This window comes from Miniopterus natalensis, chromosome 2 (assembly GCF_054644295.1).
Source record: "Miniopterus natalensis isolate mMinNat1 chromosome 2, mMinNat1.hap1, whole genome shotgun sequence".
Taxonomy (NCBI): Eukaryota; Metazoa; Chordata; class Mammalia; order Chiroptera; family Miniopteridae; genus Miniopterus; species Miniopterus natalensis.
In genome coordinates this window covers 108,680,232-108,698,942 of record NC_142082.1, presented here as the reverse complement: position 1 = coordinate 108,698,942, position 18,711 = coordinate 108,680,232, and the positions used below count along the sequence as shown (strand labels likewise).

At 37.9% G+C, this 18,711-nt stretch overlaps 1 protein-coding gene across 2 annotated transcripts in view; it reads right to left on the bottom strand.

Moving 5' to 3' along the window:
* The window catches only part of CEP83 (centrosomal protein 83), a 100,957-nt gene that overhangs the window by 4,937 nt on the left and 77,309 nt on the right, over positions 1-18,711 (bottom strand). For both annotated transcript variants that reach the window (XM_016215233.2, XM_016215234.2), the window contains exons 11-13: positions 12,513-12,588; positions 9,887-10,044; positions 9,356-9,485 (exon numbers count right to left, since the gene is read on the bottom strand). In XM_016215233.2, coding sequence (XP_016070719.2) covers positions 9,356-9,485; positions 9,887-10,044; positions 12,513-12,588 — 364 coding nt within the window. The remainder of the gene's footprint in view (positions 1-9,355; positions 9,486-9,886; positions 10,045-12,512; positions 12,589-18,711) is intronic.

Genomic DNA, 18,711 nt, shown 5'->3' with positions numbered 1-18,711 from the left:
AATGTATTAGATGTCACACTTCTTTCCCATTGTTACGTTGTCATCCATTTTACAGACACACCACATTTTATATATTCTCCTACTGATGAAAACTTGAATGTTTCCATTTTGAGATTATAAATAACGCTTCTATGAACATACCTGAACATTTTTGGTGGATACATGTACTCATTTCTCTTGCGTATATACCCAGGAGTGAGTCACAGAGTATACATGTTTTAGCTTTAGTAAATAGTTTTCTTAAGTTCTACTGATTCCATGCTCACCAACAATACATGAGAGTTCCCACTGCTCTGCATCCTTATCAACACTTGGTGTGGTCAGTCTTTGAAATTTTAGCTATTTTGGTGGAGCAGAAGAGTATGTCAATGTAGTTTTAGTTTGCATTTTCTTGATACCTAACCAGGGTGATTATGCATATTGGACATCTGGATACCCCTTTTTTGTAAAGTGCCTCTCCTAGTCTTTTGCCTGTTTAAAAATTTTTTGAGTAATCTGTTTGATCTGTTGAATTTCTTTATATATTCAGAATATGAATCCTCTGTCAGTTATACAGGGTGGGGCAAAAGTAGGTTTATAGCTGTGAGTATGCAAGTTTATCCTTGTATTATTATTTATTAATTATTGTATAATTTCCCATATGAACAACTATAAATCTACTTTGCCCCACCCTGTATGCACTACAGACTGAATTTCTCCCAGTCTGTGATATTTTCTTACTCTTAAGGGTATCATTTTTTTTTTTTAATTCCTTAAATTTAATAAAATCCAAATTATCAACCCTATCTTTTATGGCTAATGCTTTTTATGTCGTTTAAGAAATCTTGACTTATACCGAAATCTTGTGGCCCATTTTTAATCTAGTAAGGCTAGCTGACTCAGCAACGGTACTTTGCGGTACAACAGGTGCTCATATTCTCGTGGTCTCTGTGTCCTATTCATCAGTTATGCCAGTGCCACACTGTCTTAATTATTGTAGCTTATGGTAAGTCTTACTATCAATAGTGTAACTGCTCCAGCTTTGTTGTTATTCCAGTTGCCTCAGTTATTCTAGTCCTTGGTACTTTCATACGAATTTTATGATCTATTTTCCAATTTCCACAAAGAACAATGCTGAGATTTTGATTAGGATTACATTCAATCTACAGATTAATTTGGGAAGAACTGGCCTCTTAATAATACTGACTCTTCCAAATCACGAAGCTGTTTTTTTTAAATCTAGCCTTCTTTAATTTTTCTTAGCAGCATTTGTAGTTTTCAATGTAGAAGTCTTGCACGTCTTTCACTAATTTGTTCCTAAGTATTTTGGGCTTTTTTATGCTAGTATAAATGGTAAATATCTTATTTTTAAATTGTTTTATATGTGAAGAAAGGTAACAATCACCAGGGAAATGCAAATCAAAACCACGTGAGATATCACCTCACATCTGTCAGAATGGCTAGTATCAAAAAGACAATAAATAACAAGTGTTGGCGAGAATGTGGGGAAAAGGGAATACGTGTGCGCTGGTGGTGGGAATGTAAACTGGTGAAGGCACTATGGAAAACAGTATGAAGGTTTAAAAAAATTAAATACTGAATTACCATATGCTCCAGCAATTCCACTTCTGGGTATTTATCTGAAGAAAACAAAACACTAACTCAAAAAAGATACATGTACTACCATTTCACTGCAACATTTTTAAAACAGCCAAGAAACAGAAGCAACCTCAATGTTTATCAATAGATGAGTAAAGAAAATGTGAGATACACGAGCGCACGTGCACACACACACACACACAAATGGAGTGTATTATTCAGCAATTAAAAAAATCTTGCCATTCTAAACAACACCGATGGACCTTGAGGGCATCATGCTAAGTGAGATAAGCCAGAAAGAGAAAGAGAAAATACCATATAATCTCATGTGTTGTGGTATCTAAAACAAAACAAAACAAAAGAAACCCAAACTCACTGATACAGAAAACTGACTGGTGGTTGCCAGAGGCAGGGGTGGAGGGTGGAGGGTGAAGGGTGTGTGAATAGGTGAAGGGGGTCAAAAAGTACAAACTTCCAGTTATAAAATAAGGCATAAGGAAGTAATGTACAGCATGGTGAGTATGGTCAATAACACTGTATTTGAAAGTTGCTAAGAGTGGATCTTAAAAGTTCTCATCGCAAGAAGAAAAAAATGTAACTACCTGTGGCAATGAATGCTAACTAGACTTCTTGTGATCATTGCACAACACAGTCCCTGACTGTATTTGATTTATGATTTGATGGTTTATGATTTTTCAACTTTATAATGGTGCAAATGCAATACACAAAATAAATTACACGAGATATTCAACACTTTATTACAAAATAGGCTTTGTGTTAGATGATTTTACCCAACTGTAGGCTAATGTAGTGTATTAAATGCAATTTTGACTTTTGATATTTTCAACTTGATGATGGGTTTATATTTGATGTAACCCTACCAAAAATCCAGTAGCTTCTGTATATACAAATATTGACTCACTATGCTGTACAACTGAAACTAATATATCATAAATCTCAAAAAAATTCTTGTGCCCTGTAATAGCCTAAGACAGCAAGCATAATAATATTATTCATGAGTACTTAAATTTAGTTTTTATAGAACTGTTAAAAATAATAAAGTAAATAGGATAACCATAAAAGATAACTGATGTTTGTTACCTGACCTTTTCCCAGCAATTTTTAAATAGCACAAATCAATTTTAGTAGTTTGACAGATTTGTAATATTACTCTATATAACCATGTCATCTATTGAATGACAATTTCACTTCCTTTTTCCCAATTTTATGTATTTTATCTCTTTTTAATGGCTTATTACACTAGCTAGAACTTCCAATAAAGTGTTGAACAAAACAGTTACAGTGAACATTCTTGCCTTGTTCCTGAACTTGGGTGGGTGCGGGAAGGAAATGAATATTTAATCAATAAGTATGATGTTTATAGATACAAATATCCCTTCTATTCCTATTTGGTAAGAGTTTTTATCATGAATGAATGTTAAATTTTGCCAAATTGTTTTTTTGTGTTTATTAAGATGATCACAGTAGTTATTTGTTCTGTTAGGGTGTTGAATCACACTGATCAATTTTGAATGTTAAGCCACCTTATAATACTAGAATAAATCCTAAATTTTCATATATCACTGGATTCAGTTTGCTAATACTTAAGATTTTTACATCTACATTTGTGATGTAATTCTTTCCTTATTATGATTATATTGGGTTCTAACCTCATAAAATAAGGGGGGATTATTTTTTCCTTAAGTATTTGGAAGAATTTATCAGGGAAGCCAAATGAACCAGATATTTTCTCTCTGGAAAGTATTAATGATTCCATTTCTTAGCAGATATAGGGCTATTTACATTTTCTAATTCTTCTTGTATTAGTTTTGTTAAGATGTTCTTTAAGGAATTTGTTCATTTCATCTAAACTGCATCATTAACTAGCACAGTTGTTTCTATATCCTTTTTGTTTTAATATTTATAAGATATATAGTGATCCTTTTTTCATTCACGATACTGTTTTATCTACTTACGTACCTATACACTTACCTACCTATCTTCTGGGGAGTTTGGGAAGAATCAACTTTACCAATTTTATCAATCTTAAAAAAAAAGAATCAACTCTTAGCATTTAAAAATTTTGTCAAGCCTGGCTCGGTGTGGCTTGGCAGCTGAGCATTGACCTAGGATACAGATCGTGCTTCGATTCACGGTCGCGGCACATGCCCAGGTTGCCGGCTCCATCCCGTTGGGGGCATGCAGGAGGCAGTTGATCAATGACAACTCTCTCATCACTGATGTCCTTCTCTCCCCCTCTCCCTCTCCCTTCCTCTCCGAAATCAATAAAGATATTAAAAAAAATAAAAAAATTTGTCTACTACATAGTTTGTTTCATTGATTTCTGCTCATATCTCGATGATGATGCCTGCTGTTAAATCTATCTACTGAGTTCATAATTCAGTTGTGTGTTTTTTTTTAGTTCTAAACTTGTCATTTTTTTTACTGGTGTCCAATTTCCTGGTACAATTCTTGAGCTTTCCTTTTATTTCTGAGCATATACAATGTGGTAACTTTAAAGTCTGTACCTGGATGGATCTCACTGGGGGCAGGGTTGTTTCTGTTTATGTTGGTTCTTACGTCTCTTGATTTTTGATGTTATCTTATTTTTGCCATGTGGTTTTTATTATTATTAACAGACCCATTTTTGGTTTACATTAAAATTTAACATGAATTAGAGGTCCCATATATTCTCTCTCATCACTCAGTTTCCCCTATTAGTATCTTATATTGGTATGGTACATTTGTTAAAATTGATGAACCAGCACTGATACATTATTATTAACTAAAGTACATAGTTTACATTACATTTCACTGTGTTGTATACAGTTCTATAGGTTTTGTCAAATGCATAATGTCCTGTACCCACTATTACAGTATCATACAGAATAATTTTACTGCCCTAAAAACTCTCTGCACTCTACCTATTTGTCCTTACTCTCCACCTACCACAACCCCTGGCAACTACTAATTTCCTTTTACTGTCTTGATAGTTTTGGCTATTCCAAAATTTCATATAGTTGAAATCATATAGAATGTAGTCTTTTCAGATTGGCTTCTTTCATTTAGCAACATACATTCAAGGTTCCTCCATGTCTTTGTATGGCTTGCTTGACAGCTTTTTTTTTTTTTATCACTAAATAATATTCCACTGAATGATATAGCAAGAATTATTTTTATCGATTCACCTACTGAAGGACACCTTGTTTGCTTCTAATGAATAAAGTTGCTATAAACATTTGTGTGCAGTTTTTTTCATGTGACCATAAGTGTTCAACTAACTTGAATACCTAGGAGCATGGCTGGATTGTATGGTAAGACTATGTTTAGTTTTGTAAGAATTGCCCAAGTGTCTTCCAAAATGGCTGTACCATTTTGCAATCCCACCAGCAATGAATGAGAATTTCTCTTGTTCCATATACTTGTCAGTATATGGAACTGAATGGATTTTCGCCATTCTAAGAGGAGCATGGCGGTATCTTTTTTATTTACAGCTGGGCATTACATATAAAAAATTGGGAAAATACAGTAACTTGAAGCCTACAATGTTATTTTCCCTTAAAGTAGATTTACATTTGTTTTGCAGGCAGCTAGGAACACTATCAATATGGATAAATGATCTAATTACAAGGGCCAAGATGATCTGAAGCTGTGTTTCAATACTTGCAAAGGCTACGCATATCCTGGGTCCAGAAGCAGATCAGGCAAAGACTCAAAGCACCCAGAGGCTGATTGTTATTCAGTCTCTTAATGAGTCTCAGGCTATAGAAACTCCACACGATGCCCCCCCCAGGCAAAGCTGCTTGGATGGTAAATGTCTGCCAGAGAAAGATGTCCTCTGCAGTATGGGAGAATGACTCAGCACATGAATCCAGAGGGGTACCGTACCTCTGAGCTTTATCCTGAGCCAGCACCCCTGGATTCTCCTCACATAGCCCCAGTCCACCCCGTCCTCCCTCCACTGGAGCCCAAGGTGAGTGGCTGCACAGGAAACTTTGTGTTGGCCCTTTAAGAGGGTGCCTGAATTTCCACCTGTCTCTCCCTGGCAGACAGAAATCTGGCTGCTTTTCACAGCCAGATGTTATGTGGGCGCCTTTCTCAGTTTTGGTGCTGTGGGCTGGAAAGCCCAGTTTGGGATTTAGACCCCAGAGTCCTCAGCGGGAACCGCCTGCAGCTGATACCCTCGACCTTCAGCTGCTGCCTGTGGGAGCCCAGCCAGCCCTCTTGCGCCTCGCACTTCCCACAGGTCACTGTGCGGTCTCCACTTTTCCTCCCTGGTTATGAGGGCGCTCTCCAGCTAGTCTTCAGTTTACTATTCAGGATGGTTTTTCTCTATTTTAGTTGTAATTCCAGTTTGGTCCTGGGAGAGTGTCAGTGTAGCTTCTGCTCAATCTGCTGCCATCCTGGAATCTCCCCTTACATGTTTAGTCTAATGTATCTTCTCTTTCTACTCAGTTGACACGTACTCTTAATTCCGTTATGACAACTCTAATTGTACCCTCTCATAGCTAAAATACTTGTTTTCTTCTCTTTCTTCTTATTTAGCACTGTATGTTATAACTTTTTCCCCCTCAGAATACTTCTGGAAGTCACCCTTCACCTTCACTCCTATACCCCTGAGCCCAAATTCCAGACTTCTTACCTCATTTTGTTTATTGTAATAGCTTCCTAACTGGCCCTCTGTCTTCAAGCTTTCTTCTCTCTGGCACATTAGTTCTGAAACTTTTGTGTGCACACATATCACCTGGGAGTAATTAATAGTATTCTTTAGGTATTGCATATTGTCTCATTTCCCCATTAGATTATATGTATGGTCATCAAGGACAGGAGTCAAACATGGGTTTTATTTTCCCCTCAGCATAATACTAGGCAGCACAACACAGTCAATAGATATTTTACAACTTCGAGACTATGGTAAATTTTTTTTTTAATTCATAACAGTATCTAACCGAGAATTATTTCAGAGAGATATACCTTAGAATAAAAGTAAAAAGTTGGCACTTCAAGTGCCTCAAAAGGAAAAGCACAACTCACTGTGCTCCTATCAAGAGATAAGTCTTCACACTCACACTTCAACAATGTGTAGAGAAAAGACAGAGCAGTCATCACTCACAGAGAGTCTCCCAACTCAAGAGACCTGGTCAAGCTTTTCTGAACAAATCAACACAGCAAATATCATTACCCAAAGACTCTACCAAAAGACACTTACCAGAAATGACATGAGCTTTGTGCTCAGAAGGCTAGAACCATGAACAGTGAGCCATCTTATCAAGCCTGGAGGGAAATAAAGCTGCTATTCCCCAGTTATAAGAACCTCTCGCGGGAAAGTAACTCTAAAGATTATTATTTCTGCCTTGGGGTTAATATTTTGTGACTTGTTTTAGTATTAGTGCATAAGGAAGTTATGATTTGTGTCATTTAAAGAACCAAAAAAATCTGTTGCACTGTTATGAATTATATTTGTTTCATCTTACAGCCAAAACTTTCATGTAGAAGCATTATAGGGTTTGAGATAAAGAAATTATTTTTCTAGTGATTTTTCTGCCACAGAAAATAATGCTCATGTGTATTATGCATACAATAAAGAGAAAAACAGTAAAGTAATTGGAATCAAAGAAAGTGGGAAATTAAAAGAGTAACAGTGCAAAGAGCACAGGATTGAGAATAGGAAGATGTAGGTTTTAGTCATGGCAATGATTCTAGCAGGCAAATGATCTTGGCTCCCTACCACTTTAGTTTTCTCATCTGTAAAAACCATCTGAGTGGTAAACTCTCAGCCCTAAAATTATACCTACTTAGCGCTATCAGACTTTAGGGCAGTGTCCCACGTGGTAGAACAGCTCTGGGTCAATTATTCACTCAATTAAGCTTAACAATTTCTATGACCTCAAATCATAATCCACACATCACATTTTGAAAAGTGAAATTGATGTTTACTATGTTCACACCGTCATTTGGCAGCTATTTAGAGGAAAAATAATTCATCCTAAGTCACAATATTAATGAAAGGGTTACTATGCAGGTTTCTTAAAATATCACCTCCTCCTTCCTTTCTGGTTTACCTGTGATTAGTTGATAATCTCTCTCACCACTGGATGTCACTTTTGCTCCAAAAGAAGTCAACCCAAACTAACCTCAACAATTATAATCTGATCTCTAAGACACTTATCTCTAAATCCTCAACACAAAAATTTCTCTGTGAAAGATCAAATCAGCTCTTCTAATTTCTAGTGATTTCCACCTAACATCTGGCTTCAGAGGCTTCTAGGCTTCAAACAGTACACGAGAGCATAAGAAGACTTTCTAAGATCATCCCAAGCCATAAGGAACTTCACTGAAATTCCAGCAATACACATATGATGCTCAGTACTTACACAGCCTGAAAGAAAGAAAAGTGATATTCACAGGGAAAAACAACACAAGTCTTTATATTTGACTATAAAACCCTAGAATTCCCATTGTAAATGCTTTCTTTTTTAAAAAAAAATATATCTTTATTGATTTCAGAGAGGAAAGGAGAGGGAGCGAGAGAGACAGAAACATCAATGATGAGAGAGTCACTGATCGCAACCCGGGCATGTGCCCTGACCGGGTATCGAACCCCGATCACCTGGATCCCAGGTCGATGCTCAACCACTGAGCCACGCCCGGCCAGGCTAAATGCTGCTTTCTAATCTTAATGTTATGGTACTTTTAGCATTATGGGAAGAAAAAGCAATATTCAGAAACCACGAACATAGGGAAGTAATAACTTTTACACTTCTCATGTTGTTGCTCTATCAGGAGGCATTTGGCAGTTATTATCTAATACATAAATAGTTGACTGGGAACTGTGTGCTTGGGCTTCCAAATCAAAATATGTAAATAATGTACAGTTTTCTTCTCTTATGCAAATGTGAATCGCTAACATTTCTGACATTCAGATACTGGTGCGGCTATGCCTACATGCACCTTACTCTCATCTCAGACCTTCTTACCTCCCCTAAGCCAATGCCACGACTAAGGGAACTTATCAAATGGAGACATAACAAATCATTTGTAGGATTCTTTTTTAATACAGCCTTCCCCCACCTCTAACACACATGCACCAACTTTGCTGAAAACAGCTGCTGAATCACTGCCACAGTGAGTCATGGTTACTGACAGGGGCCATGCTACACTCCTTTCAGTCTGGTGAAGTAGAAAAAAGGTTGAAAACCACTGCCTTCGGTGAATCATCTGACTGCATTATTTCCAGGATGCCCTGGACTATTTATAAGAAAACAAAGTCATTAGATTCTGGGGAAGAGGCCCGAAGAAGTGAAGCTTCAAAGGGTCCTGCCTATGGGACCTATCATGGCTGTTTCAGAAGCCAGGGGGCACCCTAGTCCCTCCTGTGGGGAAAGAGGACACTTGCTCCTAACTCCTGAGTTGGAAACAAAAGAGCATTTTAACCACAAAAGCAGTGTTACAAGTATTAGTTAAGCACAGTTGAAAGAGGCAGAATGAGTTAAATAAGACTTGTGTGGGCTGGTCTAGAAACTTAATCACTGAAAAACAATCTGTCTGAAAAAATGCATGTCGGCTCTGAAAAACTGACCTGTACACAAAATTTAGAAATAAATCTGTTGAGCAGTTTGGGTTTTCCCAATTTAGCTCTGCAAGGCTGAAAGCAAAATGTCATGTTTAAGTATCAAACACACCAGTAAAATCTCAGTTTTAATTGTACACTTTATTTTCCTAAAATAGTTAATTATGTTTTTACTCCGTAGATATCACTCTCATAAGAACCACTTGCCTTTTTCTGGGCAATTGCAGCTCGCTGCAGTTTCTCCTTAGCTCGATTATACTTTTCTTCTCTGTCTGTGATACGTTCATGAAGCTTATGCTTCTCTTCCAGCCACTGTATCTGTTTCTCTTCCAAAGTCCTACCAGAAGAATATACACAAAACATGGGTATTAACTCTTAAACAGATATCATCACAACTAAAATCAAACTTACTACCTATGTGGCATTCAGAAGACAAATTTAGATATTTGAAGTGAAACAATGTATTGGTTTCCTCAATGAATAAAGAAGTTTTTCTTTGAGGGTTTTCAGAATCTGTGGTCAGGGAGAATTTTAAAAGACTTTATTTTTAAAGAATTTAAAAGACCATAACCCTCATTCTCTGTTAATATAAAGTGGATTACCTCAGGCTACTGTACACTGTCAAAGGTATTTGTAACATTCAACATGAAATCATCTTTGAAATAAATATATATAATATAGCAGAAAAAAAAAGAAATAGTTGTACATAAAACAAACAAACAAAAAAACCAACTCTACTTTTCCACTTCCAGTTGTGCTTTTTCAGCGTGGCTTCTTAAATTTCGGCACTCCTGTTTTAACCTCTCCACCATTTCCTTCAGCATTTGGTTTGAATTCAGCAATTCATTCTCTGACTGTGTAAGTGAGGTCACTTGGATCTGCAAACTACTGATTTGCTTAAGAGAGAAGAAAGAAATGTTAAGGCTACTAAACAAATTTAGTAGAGAGTAAGAGAGATAGAGCATCTTCTCTCACAAAAGCCCCACCCAACTGATGTGCCCTTGACACCCTGAAATGAAATGATAAATAGCAGCATTAGGTTCCATTAGCACAGGATCATTTCTTAATATAACCAGAGACAATCAAGACCCATCTTCCTCAGTCAGCCTCTGAGTGGGGAGACAGTATTAGAGAACAGAGAGGTGAGAAAAGACAATCCACCTATTAGAGAGAGCCTCCTATTGGACTTCTAGCCTCCTAAGAAAGAACAGGTTTTAAAAGCATGTCAGCTGGGAAAGCTGCTAAGGACATCGTTCCGTTCTCCCTCTCCCGCTCCATGTTCTCTGTGATCAGCAACCCTTCTAGGGCTTTTGCTTTCTGAGCAGCCAGGAATCATAAAACAGAAAAGATCACTCTCATATTGTTTTTCAGTAATTCCTAAGCACCCAGTGTTGGGTAAAAGAAAGATACTCTGAGAAACCCGTAAGTGGCAGGGACTGTGTGGCCTCCAGAACCATTTATCAAACCATGAAATGTCGCTCAGGATTCTTCCCATCTTACCTTTACCGGGAGTACTTTTGCCCATGAAAAGTAGCTACACGCATGCCTCGTTTTATTGTGTTTTGCTCTATTATGCTTCACAGATATTGCATGGTTTTTTTTTACAAATTGAAGGCAAGATCCTCCACCAGCAAAAAGATTCTGACTCACTTTATTGCAATATTCGCTTTACTGCGGTGGTCTGGAGCGGAACCCTCAAATCTCTAGGTATGCCTGTAACTATCTAGTTACAAATTAGCAGGCTAGGAAGACTCACAATGCTTTTAAGTTATATCCAAATAATCTTGACTTGGGACACATTTACACCTACTTCCATCACAAGTCCTCATTTTTCTTTCACTTTGTTTTAAACTCTCTTAGCCATTCTCTGAGAGAAGTTTGGAAGCAGAGAATCAAGAGCTTTGGGATTAAAGGACTGATTATAAGAGTCAAAAGAAACCAGGTTCTTTATGCAATAAATTAAACAGGAGATAATCCCATCATTTCCAAATAAGATAGGCCTGTATAAGTCCAAAGAGCAGTTGTCAGCAGAATAACGTAAAATGGTATGTCTCAGATTTCTATTTTAGAATGAATTCTCCATGAAGAACTATCAGGTCTTTTTTTTAACCAGAGTTGTAAATATTAAATCTGTATTGCAGCTGACTGAACAAGCAGCCTTTATCTTCCAGATGACAGAAAGCCCAACGCCAATGACACAGATAACTTCCTCAGAGTAACAACATTATGCCCTCCTAGTTGAGACTTAGAAACCGTAACAGCACATGCAAAGCAATGCTGGCTAGCACGTAAATATAAATCCTAAAAATGGAATCCTCACTAATTCACAATTTAAAGGGGGAAAAACATTTTAAACAAAAAAGAACAGAATTCAGTAAAGAACACTTTTCAATGTTTTGCACATATAAATCTTTCCTGAACCCAAGTAACTTTAAAATATAAATTTCCTTCCACGGTATAACTCTTAGATTTCAAAGGGATACAAGAAATAGCTCCTGAAATAAGAAATGTAAAGTTACAAGTCAATCACACAAGTTTCTTAAAGACCAGATGATCTTTCTAATCAATTTTCAATATTCAAAATATCAGAATACTATCCTTTAAACTAATTTTAAAAAATTCATCATGGGCCACAGCATATAAATACCTTAAGAAAAACAGCAGTTAAGTATTAAAAGACGCTTACTAGCACCCTAGCCAGTCTGGCTCAGTGTTAGAGAGTTGGCCTATGGAATGAAGGGTCCCGGGTTCGATTCCAACTAAGGGCATGTACCTTGGCTGCAGGCTCACCCCGGTCAGGGTCTGTGCGGGAGGCAGCCAGTCGATGTGTCTCTCTCACACTGATGTTTCTCTCTCTTTCTCTTTCTCTCTCTCTTCCTCGCCCCCTTCCACTCTCTCTGAAAAAGCAAAGGAAAAAATATCCTCAGGTGAGGATTTAAAAATAAGACTCTTACTAGAGTTTAAAGAGGTTTAAACTTTTTTTTTTTTAAGTTTTGAGATTTTTTTTTTTAATATATCTTTATTGATTTCAGAGAGAGAAAGGGAGAGGGAGAGAGAGAGATAGAAACATCAATGATGAGAGAGTCATTGATCGGCTGCAGCCCGCAACTGGGGCATGTGCCCTGACCGGGAATCGAACCCTGATCTCCTGGATCCTAGGTCGATGCTCAACCACTGAGCCACGCCTGGCTGGGCAAGAGGTTTAAACATTTTATCTTCACATATCAAGTTCATCAGTACATTATCAATTGTAGTGATTAGGTTTTCAGAATACTGATATATAAAATTCCAACAAAGATTCAAAACACAGATTTAAAAAAGCACTTAAAAAAAATAAAGCTAAAAATGTTTGCTAAAATCATACCTGTTTCAGGTCAGAATTTTCATTTTTCTCTTTCTCTGCGTTTTCAATATTCACAATCTGTTGTTGAAGTTTTAACCTGAAAATCAAACCCAACGAAAGACATTATTAAGGATCCACAGTTCACAAATTTCACTGAATTATATAATCATTTCACTAAGTACCCGTATTAACACCAGGCATTGTACTGTGAAAACTGGAAGATAAAATAATCACAATTTCAACTTCAGGCAGCCAAGTTGGGTTCACATATAATTAAAATTTAACATGAATTTCTACTTTTTGCTATGAAAAAAATCTAACTATGGACATAGAGAAGATGAGAAATCAGGTCTGTCTAGGAAGACGAGAGAAAACTACCTGGAGATTAAAATCTGATGGGCAGGACTTTGATAAACATAGGAACAGCCTGAGCAAATGGTCTTTGGAGGAAGAGTGCATAACGTGTGGCTAAGGCATCAGAAGGTAATCTAGTTCAGGAAAAGCCACTTTATACCATACAGCACTTGACAATTTACCAAATGCTTCCAGGTACACTGCTATTTCACTTTCTACCAGGCTAGGGAGCTCCAAAATGTATCCTTAAGGCCTACCACATGTCATAACTGCTTTTAATTAAAGTGGGCCAATTTTAATTGTAGTAATTTCTCATAATAAATATATGAGCATAAGCAGAATCATCTTTATTATTCCAATTTCATAGGTAAAAAGAGCAAGGCTTAACAAAGTCCAAATCACATGGCTATCGAGCAGCCAAATCAAGAAAAGACCCAGGTCTTCCAACACCCAAGTTAGTGCCCCCCTCCCACTCCATTATGTGGCAATTATACTGTTTTTTTAAAAAACTATCTAGTACAGGACAACAAACTGTATTCTATGAGTTTTCATCCCTGAGATGAATAAACCCAATTTGTATCCTCTTCGAAAGGAGTATGTTCTGACAACTCTAAAGTACAGAGCATCGCTGATGACCAAACGACTAACCTCATGAGAAAGACTTTATGCTAATTAGGTCTGAAGGATAGACCCTCAACCTCTCCATTTTTAAAACCCTTCAAACACTTATCTCAAATATACTTGGCACTTATTATTTCTAGTTTGGCGTTATTAGCATTTAATAACCCAACTAGAACTGATTGAGAAGACAACATTCTCAAAGGCCTAGGGCTGTGCTTTAAACACTAATAAGAATTCAATAAATGTTTGTCAATGGACTGAATGAAATAACCCAAATCCTGGATTAGATGTTTAAGTACGTAAGATGATTGGACAGTATGACATGGAAAAAACCATTAGACCCACTGCTTTCTGGGATATTTACACACAAATGGCAGAAACAATGGATCTAAGGAAGAGGGCTAGTTTTTCTCTTCCTTTGCTCCTTTGACGGTACCAGTCATACTCTTTATTTGATAATATTACCTATATTATTACTCTCAAACTTTCGGTGCATTTCTCCCCTTAAATGTTTATGGATTTTATTAACTTCATGCTTATGTTATAAGTTAATAAAGTTTCTTTCTACAAAATTATGAAGATGAAAATAGAGGAAAAACTGTTAGTCCTAGCTCAGGCAAAGAGTTAAAAAAGTCAGGCCCCAAATTATTTTAGCTCTGGTTGAGATTTTGGATATACTTGATAAATCAATGAAACAATACCCAGTTAAGCAAGCATTTGCAGCCTAAATGCTTTCTAAATAAGTTATGTAGATATAAAGAGAAACAATTAAATTCTACATACAAAAACTGAAGCCAAAGAAACCAATGGTAAAGAGCATGGGACTTTCAGTGAGACACAAAAGGACTTTCAGTGAGACAATGGTGGAATATAAGAAATGATACACAAAGTTCTCTTCAGTTCTCTTTGCCAAAGCAGTGCTGGGTTACAATTTACAACTGATACAAGATTTTTTTTTTTTTTTTAAAAGAAGAAAATTAGTCCACGGTTTAATTTAAGATCATTACAGTTAGGATTCTATGGGATAATGGAATTTAACAGAAATAGAAAGTAACTTTAATAGAAATGATCAGGATTTAGGAATACATTCAATAGTCTTAAATCATAGTAACAAAAGAGTTCAAAACAGATAGCTATTACTTCACAGTGCTACAGATTTAGGAATAAAGTACAGTATTTCCTGATTAGAAGGTTTGAATATTCAAAGTGTATTACAATAATTCAAAATAAAATAATTCTTACAAGTACAAAGTACAGATAAAAGTACAATAACTCTCATTAGTAGATCCGTAGAGGCTACATAAGAAAAATGCAATTTGAACTAGACCCTGAGACAAAATAAGTCTGAGGTAGAGAATCTAAGATTGTAAGCGAAGAGGGTAACTGATAAGGCAAAACTACAGAGCAAACAAAGGGGGTGGGAGAGAGCACTATACACTTGGGAAGCAAAAGGAGAAAGAGTATCTTCACAGAAGCAGAAGTGGACAGGATGAGAACACAGAAACTCTCAGAGCATGAAGGCAGGAAGAATTCACATCCAGAAGTCTTGGCTCAGGTACAAGTGAGAGCGCAGCGGACAGAGTTTCGGTGAGAGGCAAGGGAACAAGGCTAACAGGCTGGAAGAAGGAACAGCACAAATGTCCGAGAAATATCAATTTCACTGTCTTCAGTGAGAATGGAGCGAATAGGAGAAAAAAGCCATTTCTGAAGTGATCAGTTCTAAGGGATGACAAGGTATGGCTAAGTGTAGAGCTACTGAAGTAGAGTAAGACAGGGAATTCCAGAGTGAAGAGAAAATAAACTATAACGCTAAGCTGTTGGATGGGTCAACAATATAGATGTAGACTCACCAAGAACGAAAGCAAAGGACAAAAAATAGAAAAAAGCGGGGCAAGAAGTCAAGGTCTTCAGTGACTGCTGGAGGATATCCTGTAGGTCAGCAATCAGAGGGAGAGAGAGGGAGGGAAACAGAAAGCGAAGGGGAAAGGGGAGGGGGACGAAGGGGGAGGGGGGAGGAAGATGAATGCAACGGCTATCAAAGGAAAACCCATTTTAACGGGTTAGTCAATGGTCTAGAAACTAGAGCGGAACTCAGAAATACTGACTTCCTTTCTTGGGCCCTAGTTGCAGGAGAGAGTAAGGATGAATAATTGCTACTTAAAAGGGTTGTCAGGGCCCTTGGCCAGGTGGCTCAGTTGGTTGGAGCGCTGACTTGTTCACCAAAAGGCTGTGGGCTCTATTCCAGGTCCAGGCACGTACAGGAGGCAACCAACTGATGGTTCTCTCTCACTTTGATCTCTTCCCCACCCCCCACCCCCAGTCTAGAAATCAGTGAGAGGATATCCTCCAGTGAGGATTTTTTTTTTAAATGGGCTGCCAGATAATATGCCATCAGGACAAAGTCAGGTGTCAGTAAGGGGTGTTTAGAAAAATGCAAAGAATGTAGAAAATGTACTGGGAATGGAACTTCCGAGGTTACAGCAAAAATCGTTAAGAGAAAAGCTTTAAATGGATTGGTGCTGGGGAGTAGTCAAAAGCTGAAGGATGAGTAAGCTGGGGAATGAGAAAGTACATGCTCAAGGACTTTATATTTCAAAAGTAATTATGGAAATAATGGAAGTAGAAGTAGTAGGCAGACTGGATGGCCGAGGTAAAACCGAGAATGCGGCTGTGGAAAATAAATGGAAACATTTGGAATAACAGTGAGATGGAGCTGTTCCAAGTTTTCTTCCAAGTACAGGAGAGCCAATTGTGATGATCACTGCCTAAGTTTTCTGGGGCAGACAGCTGATATGTGTCATTTCAACATTCAACAAATATTTACTGAGTGCCTACAAATGCTAAGTGTGGCAGATATATCAGTGCAAAACAAAGACAGAATCCCTATTCTTAAGGATTTATGGTCCAACTGTGCTATGTGAGCTTTCTTTAATGATGAAAATGTTCTGTGATGTGCATCATTCAATATGGCACACACTTAAAATGTGGCTATTGTAACTGAGGAACTGAACTTTTAATTTTTAAAAGTTTTAATAAATTTAAAATTGAGAGGGTGGGAGCAGGGCAGAGGGGGTCAATGGGGGGAAAAGAGGGACATCTGTAATACTTTAAACAATAAAGATAAATTAAAAAATAAAATAAAAAAATAAAATTTGATTTAAATAACTATAGGTGGCCAGTAATACAATATTACACATGAAAGTTCTACTGTAACCTCTTGGCTTCCTTTGGAGTCAGCCTCCATTATCAAGGGAAAACAACAGATAGATAGGGAAAATGAAAGAAGTTGTATTTGTGATTTCTCTATTGTTAAAGATCGCTAGAACAAATTTCTTGAGAATGGCAGTCCTTATTATCAACCCAAGAAAAGCAAGATTCTTCCTTGTGAGCACGGAAATTAACTTTGGGCATTATTAGCATAAAGGGGCATTCCAGGGACGATATATGAAACTCACTGAGTTGACAGGGACCTGAGATTGAGAACCAGGCTAGAATAACTGACCAGAACCCTGAGCAAGGACAAGCCACAAGAACTGTCTGGTCTTTCAAATGTTGCCGCATATTCTTCCATCACTTACTTTACAGTTCAAGTTCTGGAAGAGAACTTGTCCAGCTGGCTAAGTATAAGTCTTCTACTCCATACTAAGATGATATACAACAGATAATTTATCTCAACATGGAGTATAAATCGAAAGGAGGACATATTAACAGTTTTTTTAAAAAGTTTCTAAAACCCTTAAAAAAATTAAAGCCACAAACAGAAAATAGATCTCTGTGGCTTTAAGCAATGCAAAAAATGAGTAAGTTCCCTTTGCATTATTACTGTTGTTATTTCCCCAACACACCTCCCCTCACTTCTGATTACAAACTGTACATTACACCCTCCCCCTGCAAATGAAATAAGCATAAAACCCTGGCTGGGTCATAGTGTCCTATTTCACTGGCCCAGGGGTGGGTGTGTAAACCAGGCACAGACCCTTTTCTGGATGTTTCTAACTTGATTCACCAAGTAAAAAAACTGTCTTCTTTGATCTCAAATTATAGACTTGGCCTCACAGAGAAAGTAATAGGAGAATAGCAGGCACAGAAGTTAGAACAGAGGGATTAAATATGGGGGCGGACTGTGTGGAAGCTACACTGACACTCTCCCAGGATCAAATGGGAATTAACAACTAAAATAGAGAAAACCCATCCTGAAGAATCAACTGCAACTGAAAACGAGCTGGAGAGCACCCTCATAACCAAGGAGGGAAAGTGGAGACCACACAGAGACTGGTAGAAAGTGCGGAGACCCAAGAGGGATGGCTCTCATAGGCGGCAGCTGAAGGTCCCGAGGGATATCTCAACTGTGGGGGATTCCCAATGAGGACTCTGGGGCGTAAACCCCAAGAGCACCAGACTTGAAAAAGGCGCCCACAAAACACCTGGTTGTGAAAAGCAGCCCGATTTCTGTCTCCCAGCGTGAGACAGCTGGAAATGTTGCTTCTTAAAGAGCCAACACACAAAGTTTCATGTGCAGCCACTCATCTTGGGCTCCAGCAGAGGGAAGGTAGAGTGGGCTGGAGCTGTGTGAGGAGAATCTCAGGTTGTGGACTCTGGAGACAGAGCTCAGAGAACACTCCTCTAGATTCCTGAGTCGAGTCATTCCCTCGTAATGCAGAGGACATCTTTCTCAGGCAGCCATTTACCTTCCAAGGAGCTTTTGCCTGAGGGGGAAGCAATTGCTCCAAGCTGCTGGAAAACCTCTTACCCTACCCCATGGAATTTCTACAGCCTGAGGCTCATTAAGGAAACCAGATTAATTAGCCTGCAGGCAGAGACAGACTTCAGAGTGCTTTGAGTCTTTGCCTGATCTGATTCTGGACCCAGGCCTTGGAAAAGCAGACTTTGGTGTGCATCTTGGTCATATCCAAATGCCCCAGCCCCAACAGAGGTGACCTCAACCTGTGGGTTGTTGATAGCAACAAACAGGGAACTCAAGGCCAGTCACAAACAGTGGATGACTTTGGCCTGCACCAGAGACCTTCCAAAAAGACTGAGAGTCCTACCAGGCTTACCTAATACACAGAAACAAACTTATACAGGCAGCCAAAATGGGGAGACAAAAAACAAGCCCCAAATGAAAGAACAAGAGAAGTTTCCAGAAAAAGAGCTAAATGAAATGGAGATAAGCAATCTATCAGATGTAGAGTTCAGAATACTGATTGTAAGGATGCTTAACAGCATAAAAAAGATATGGAAACTG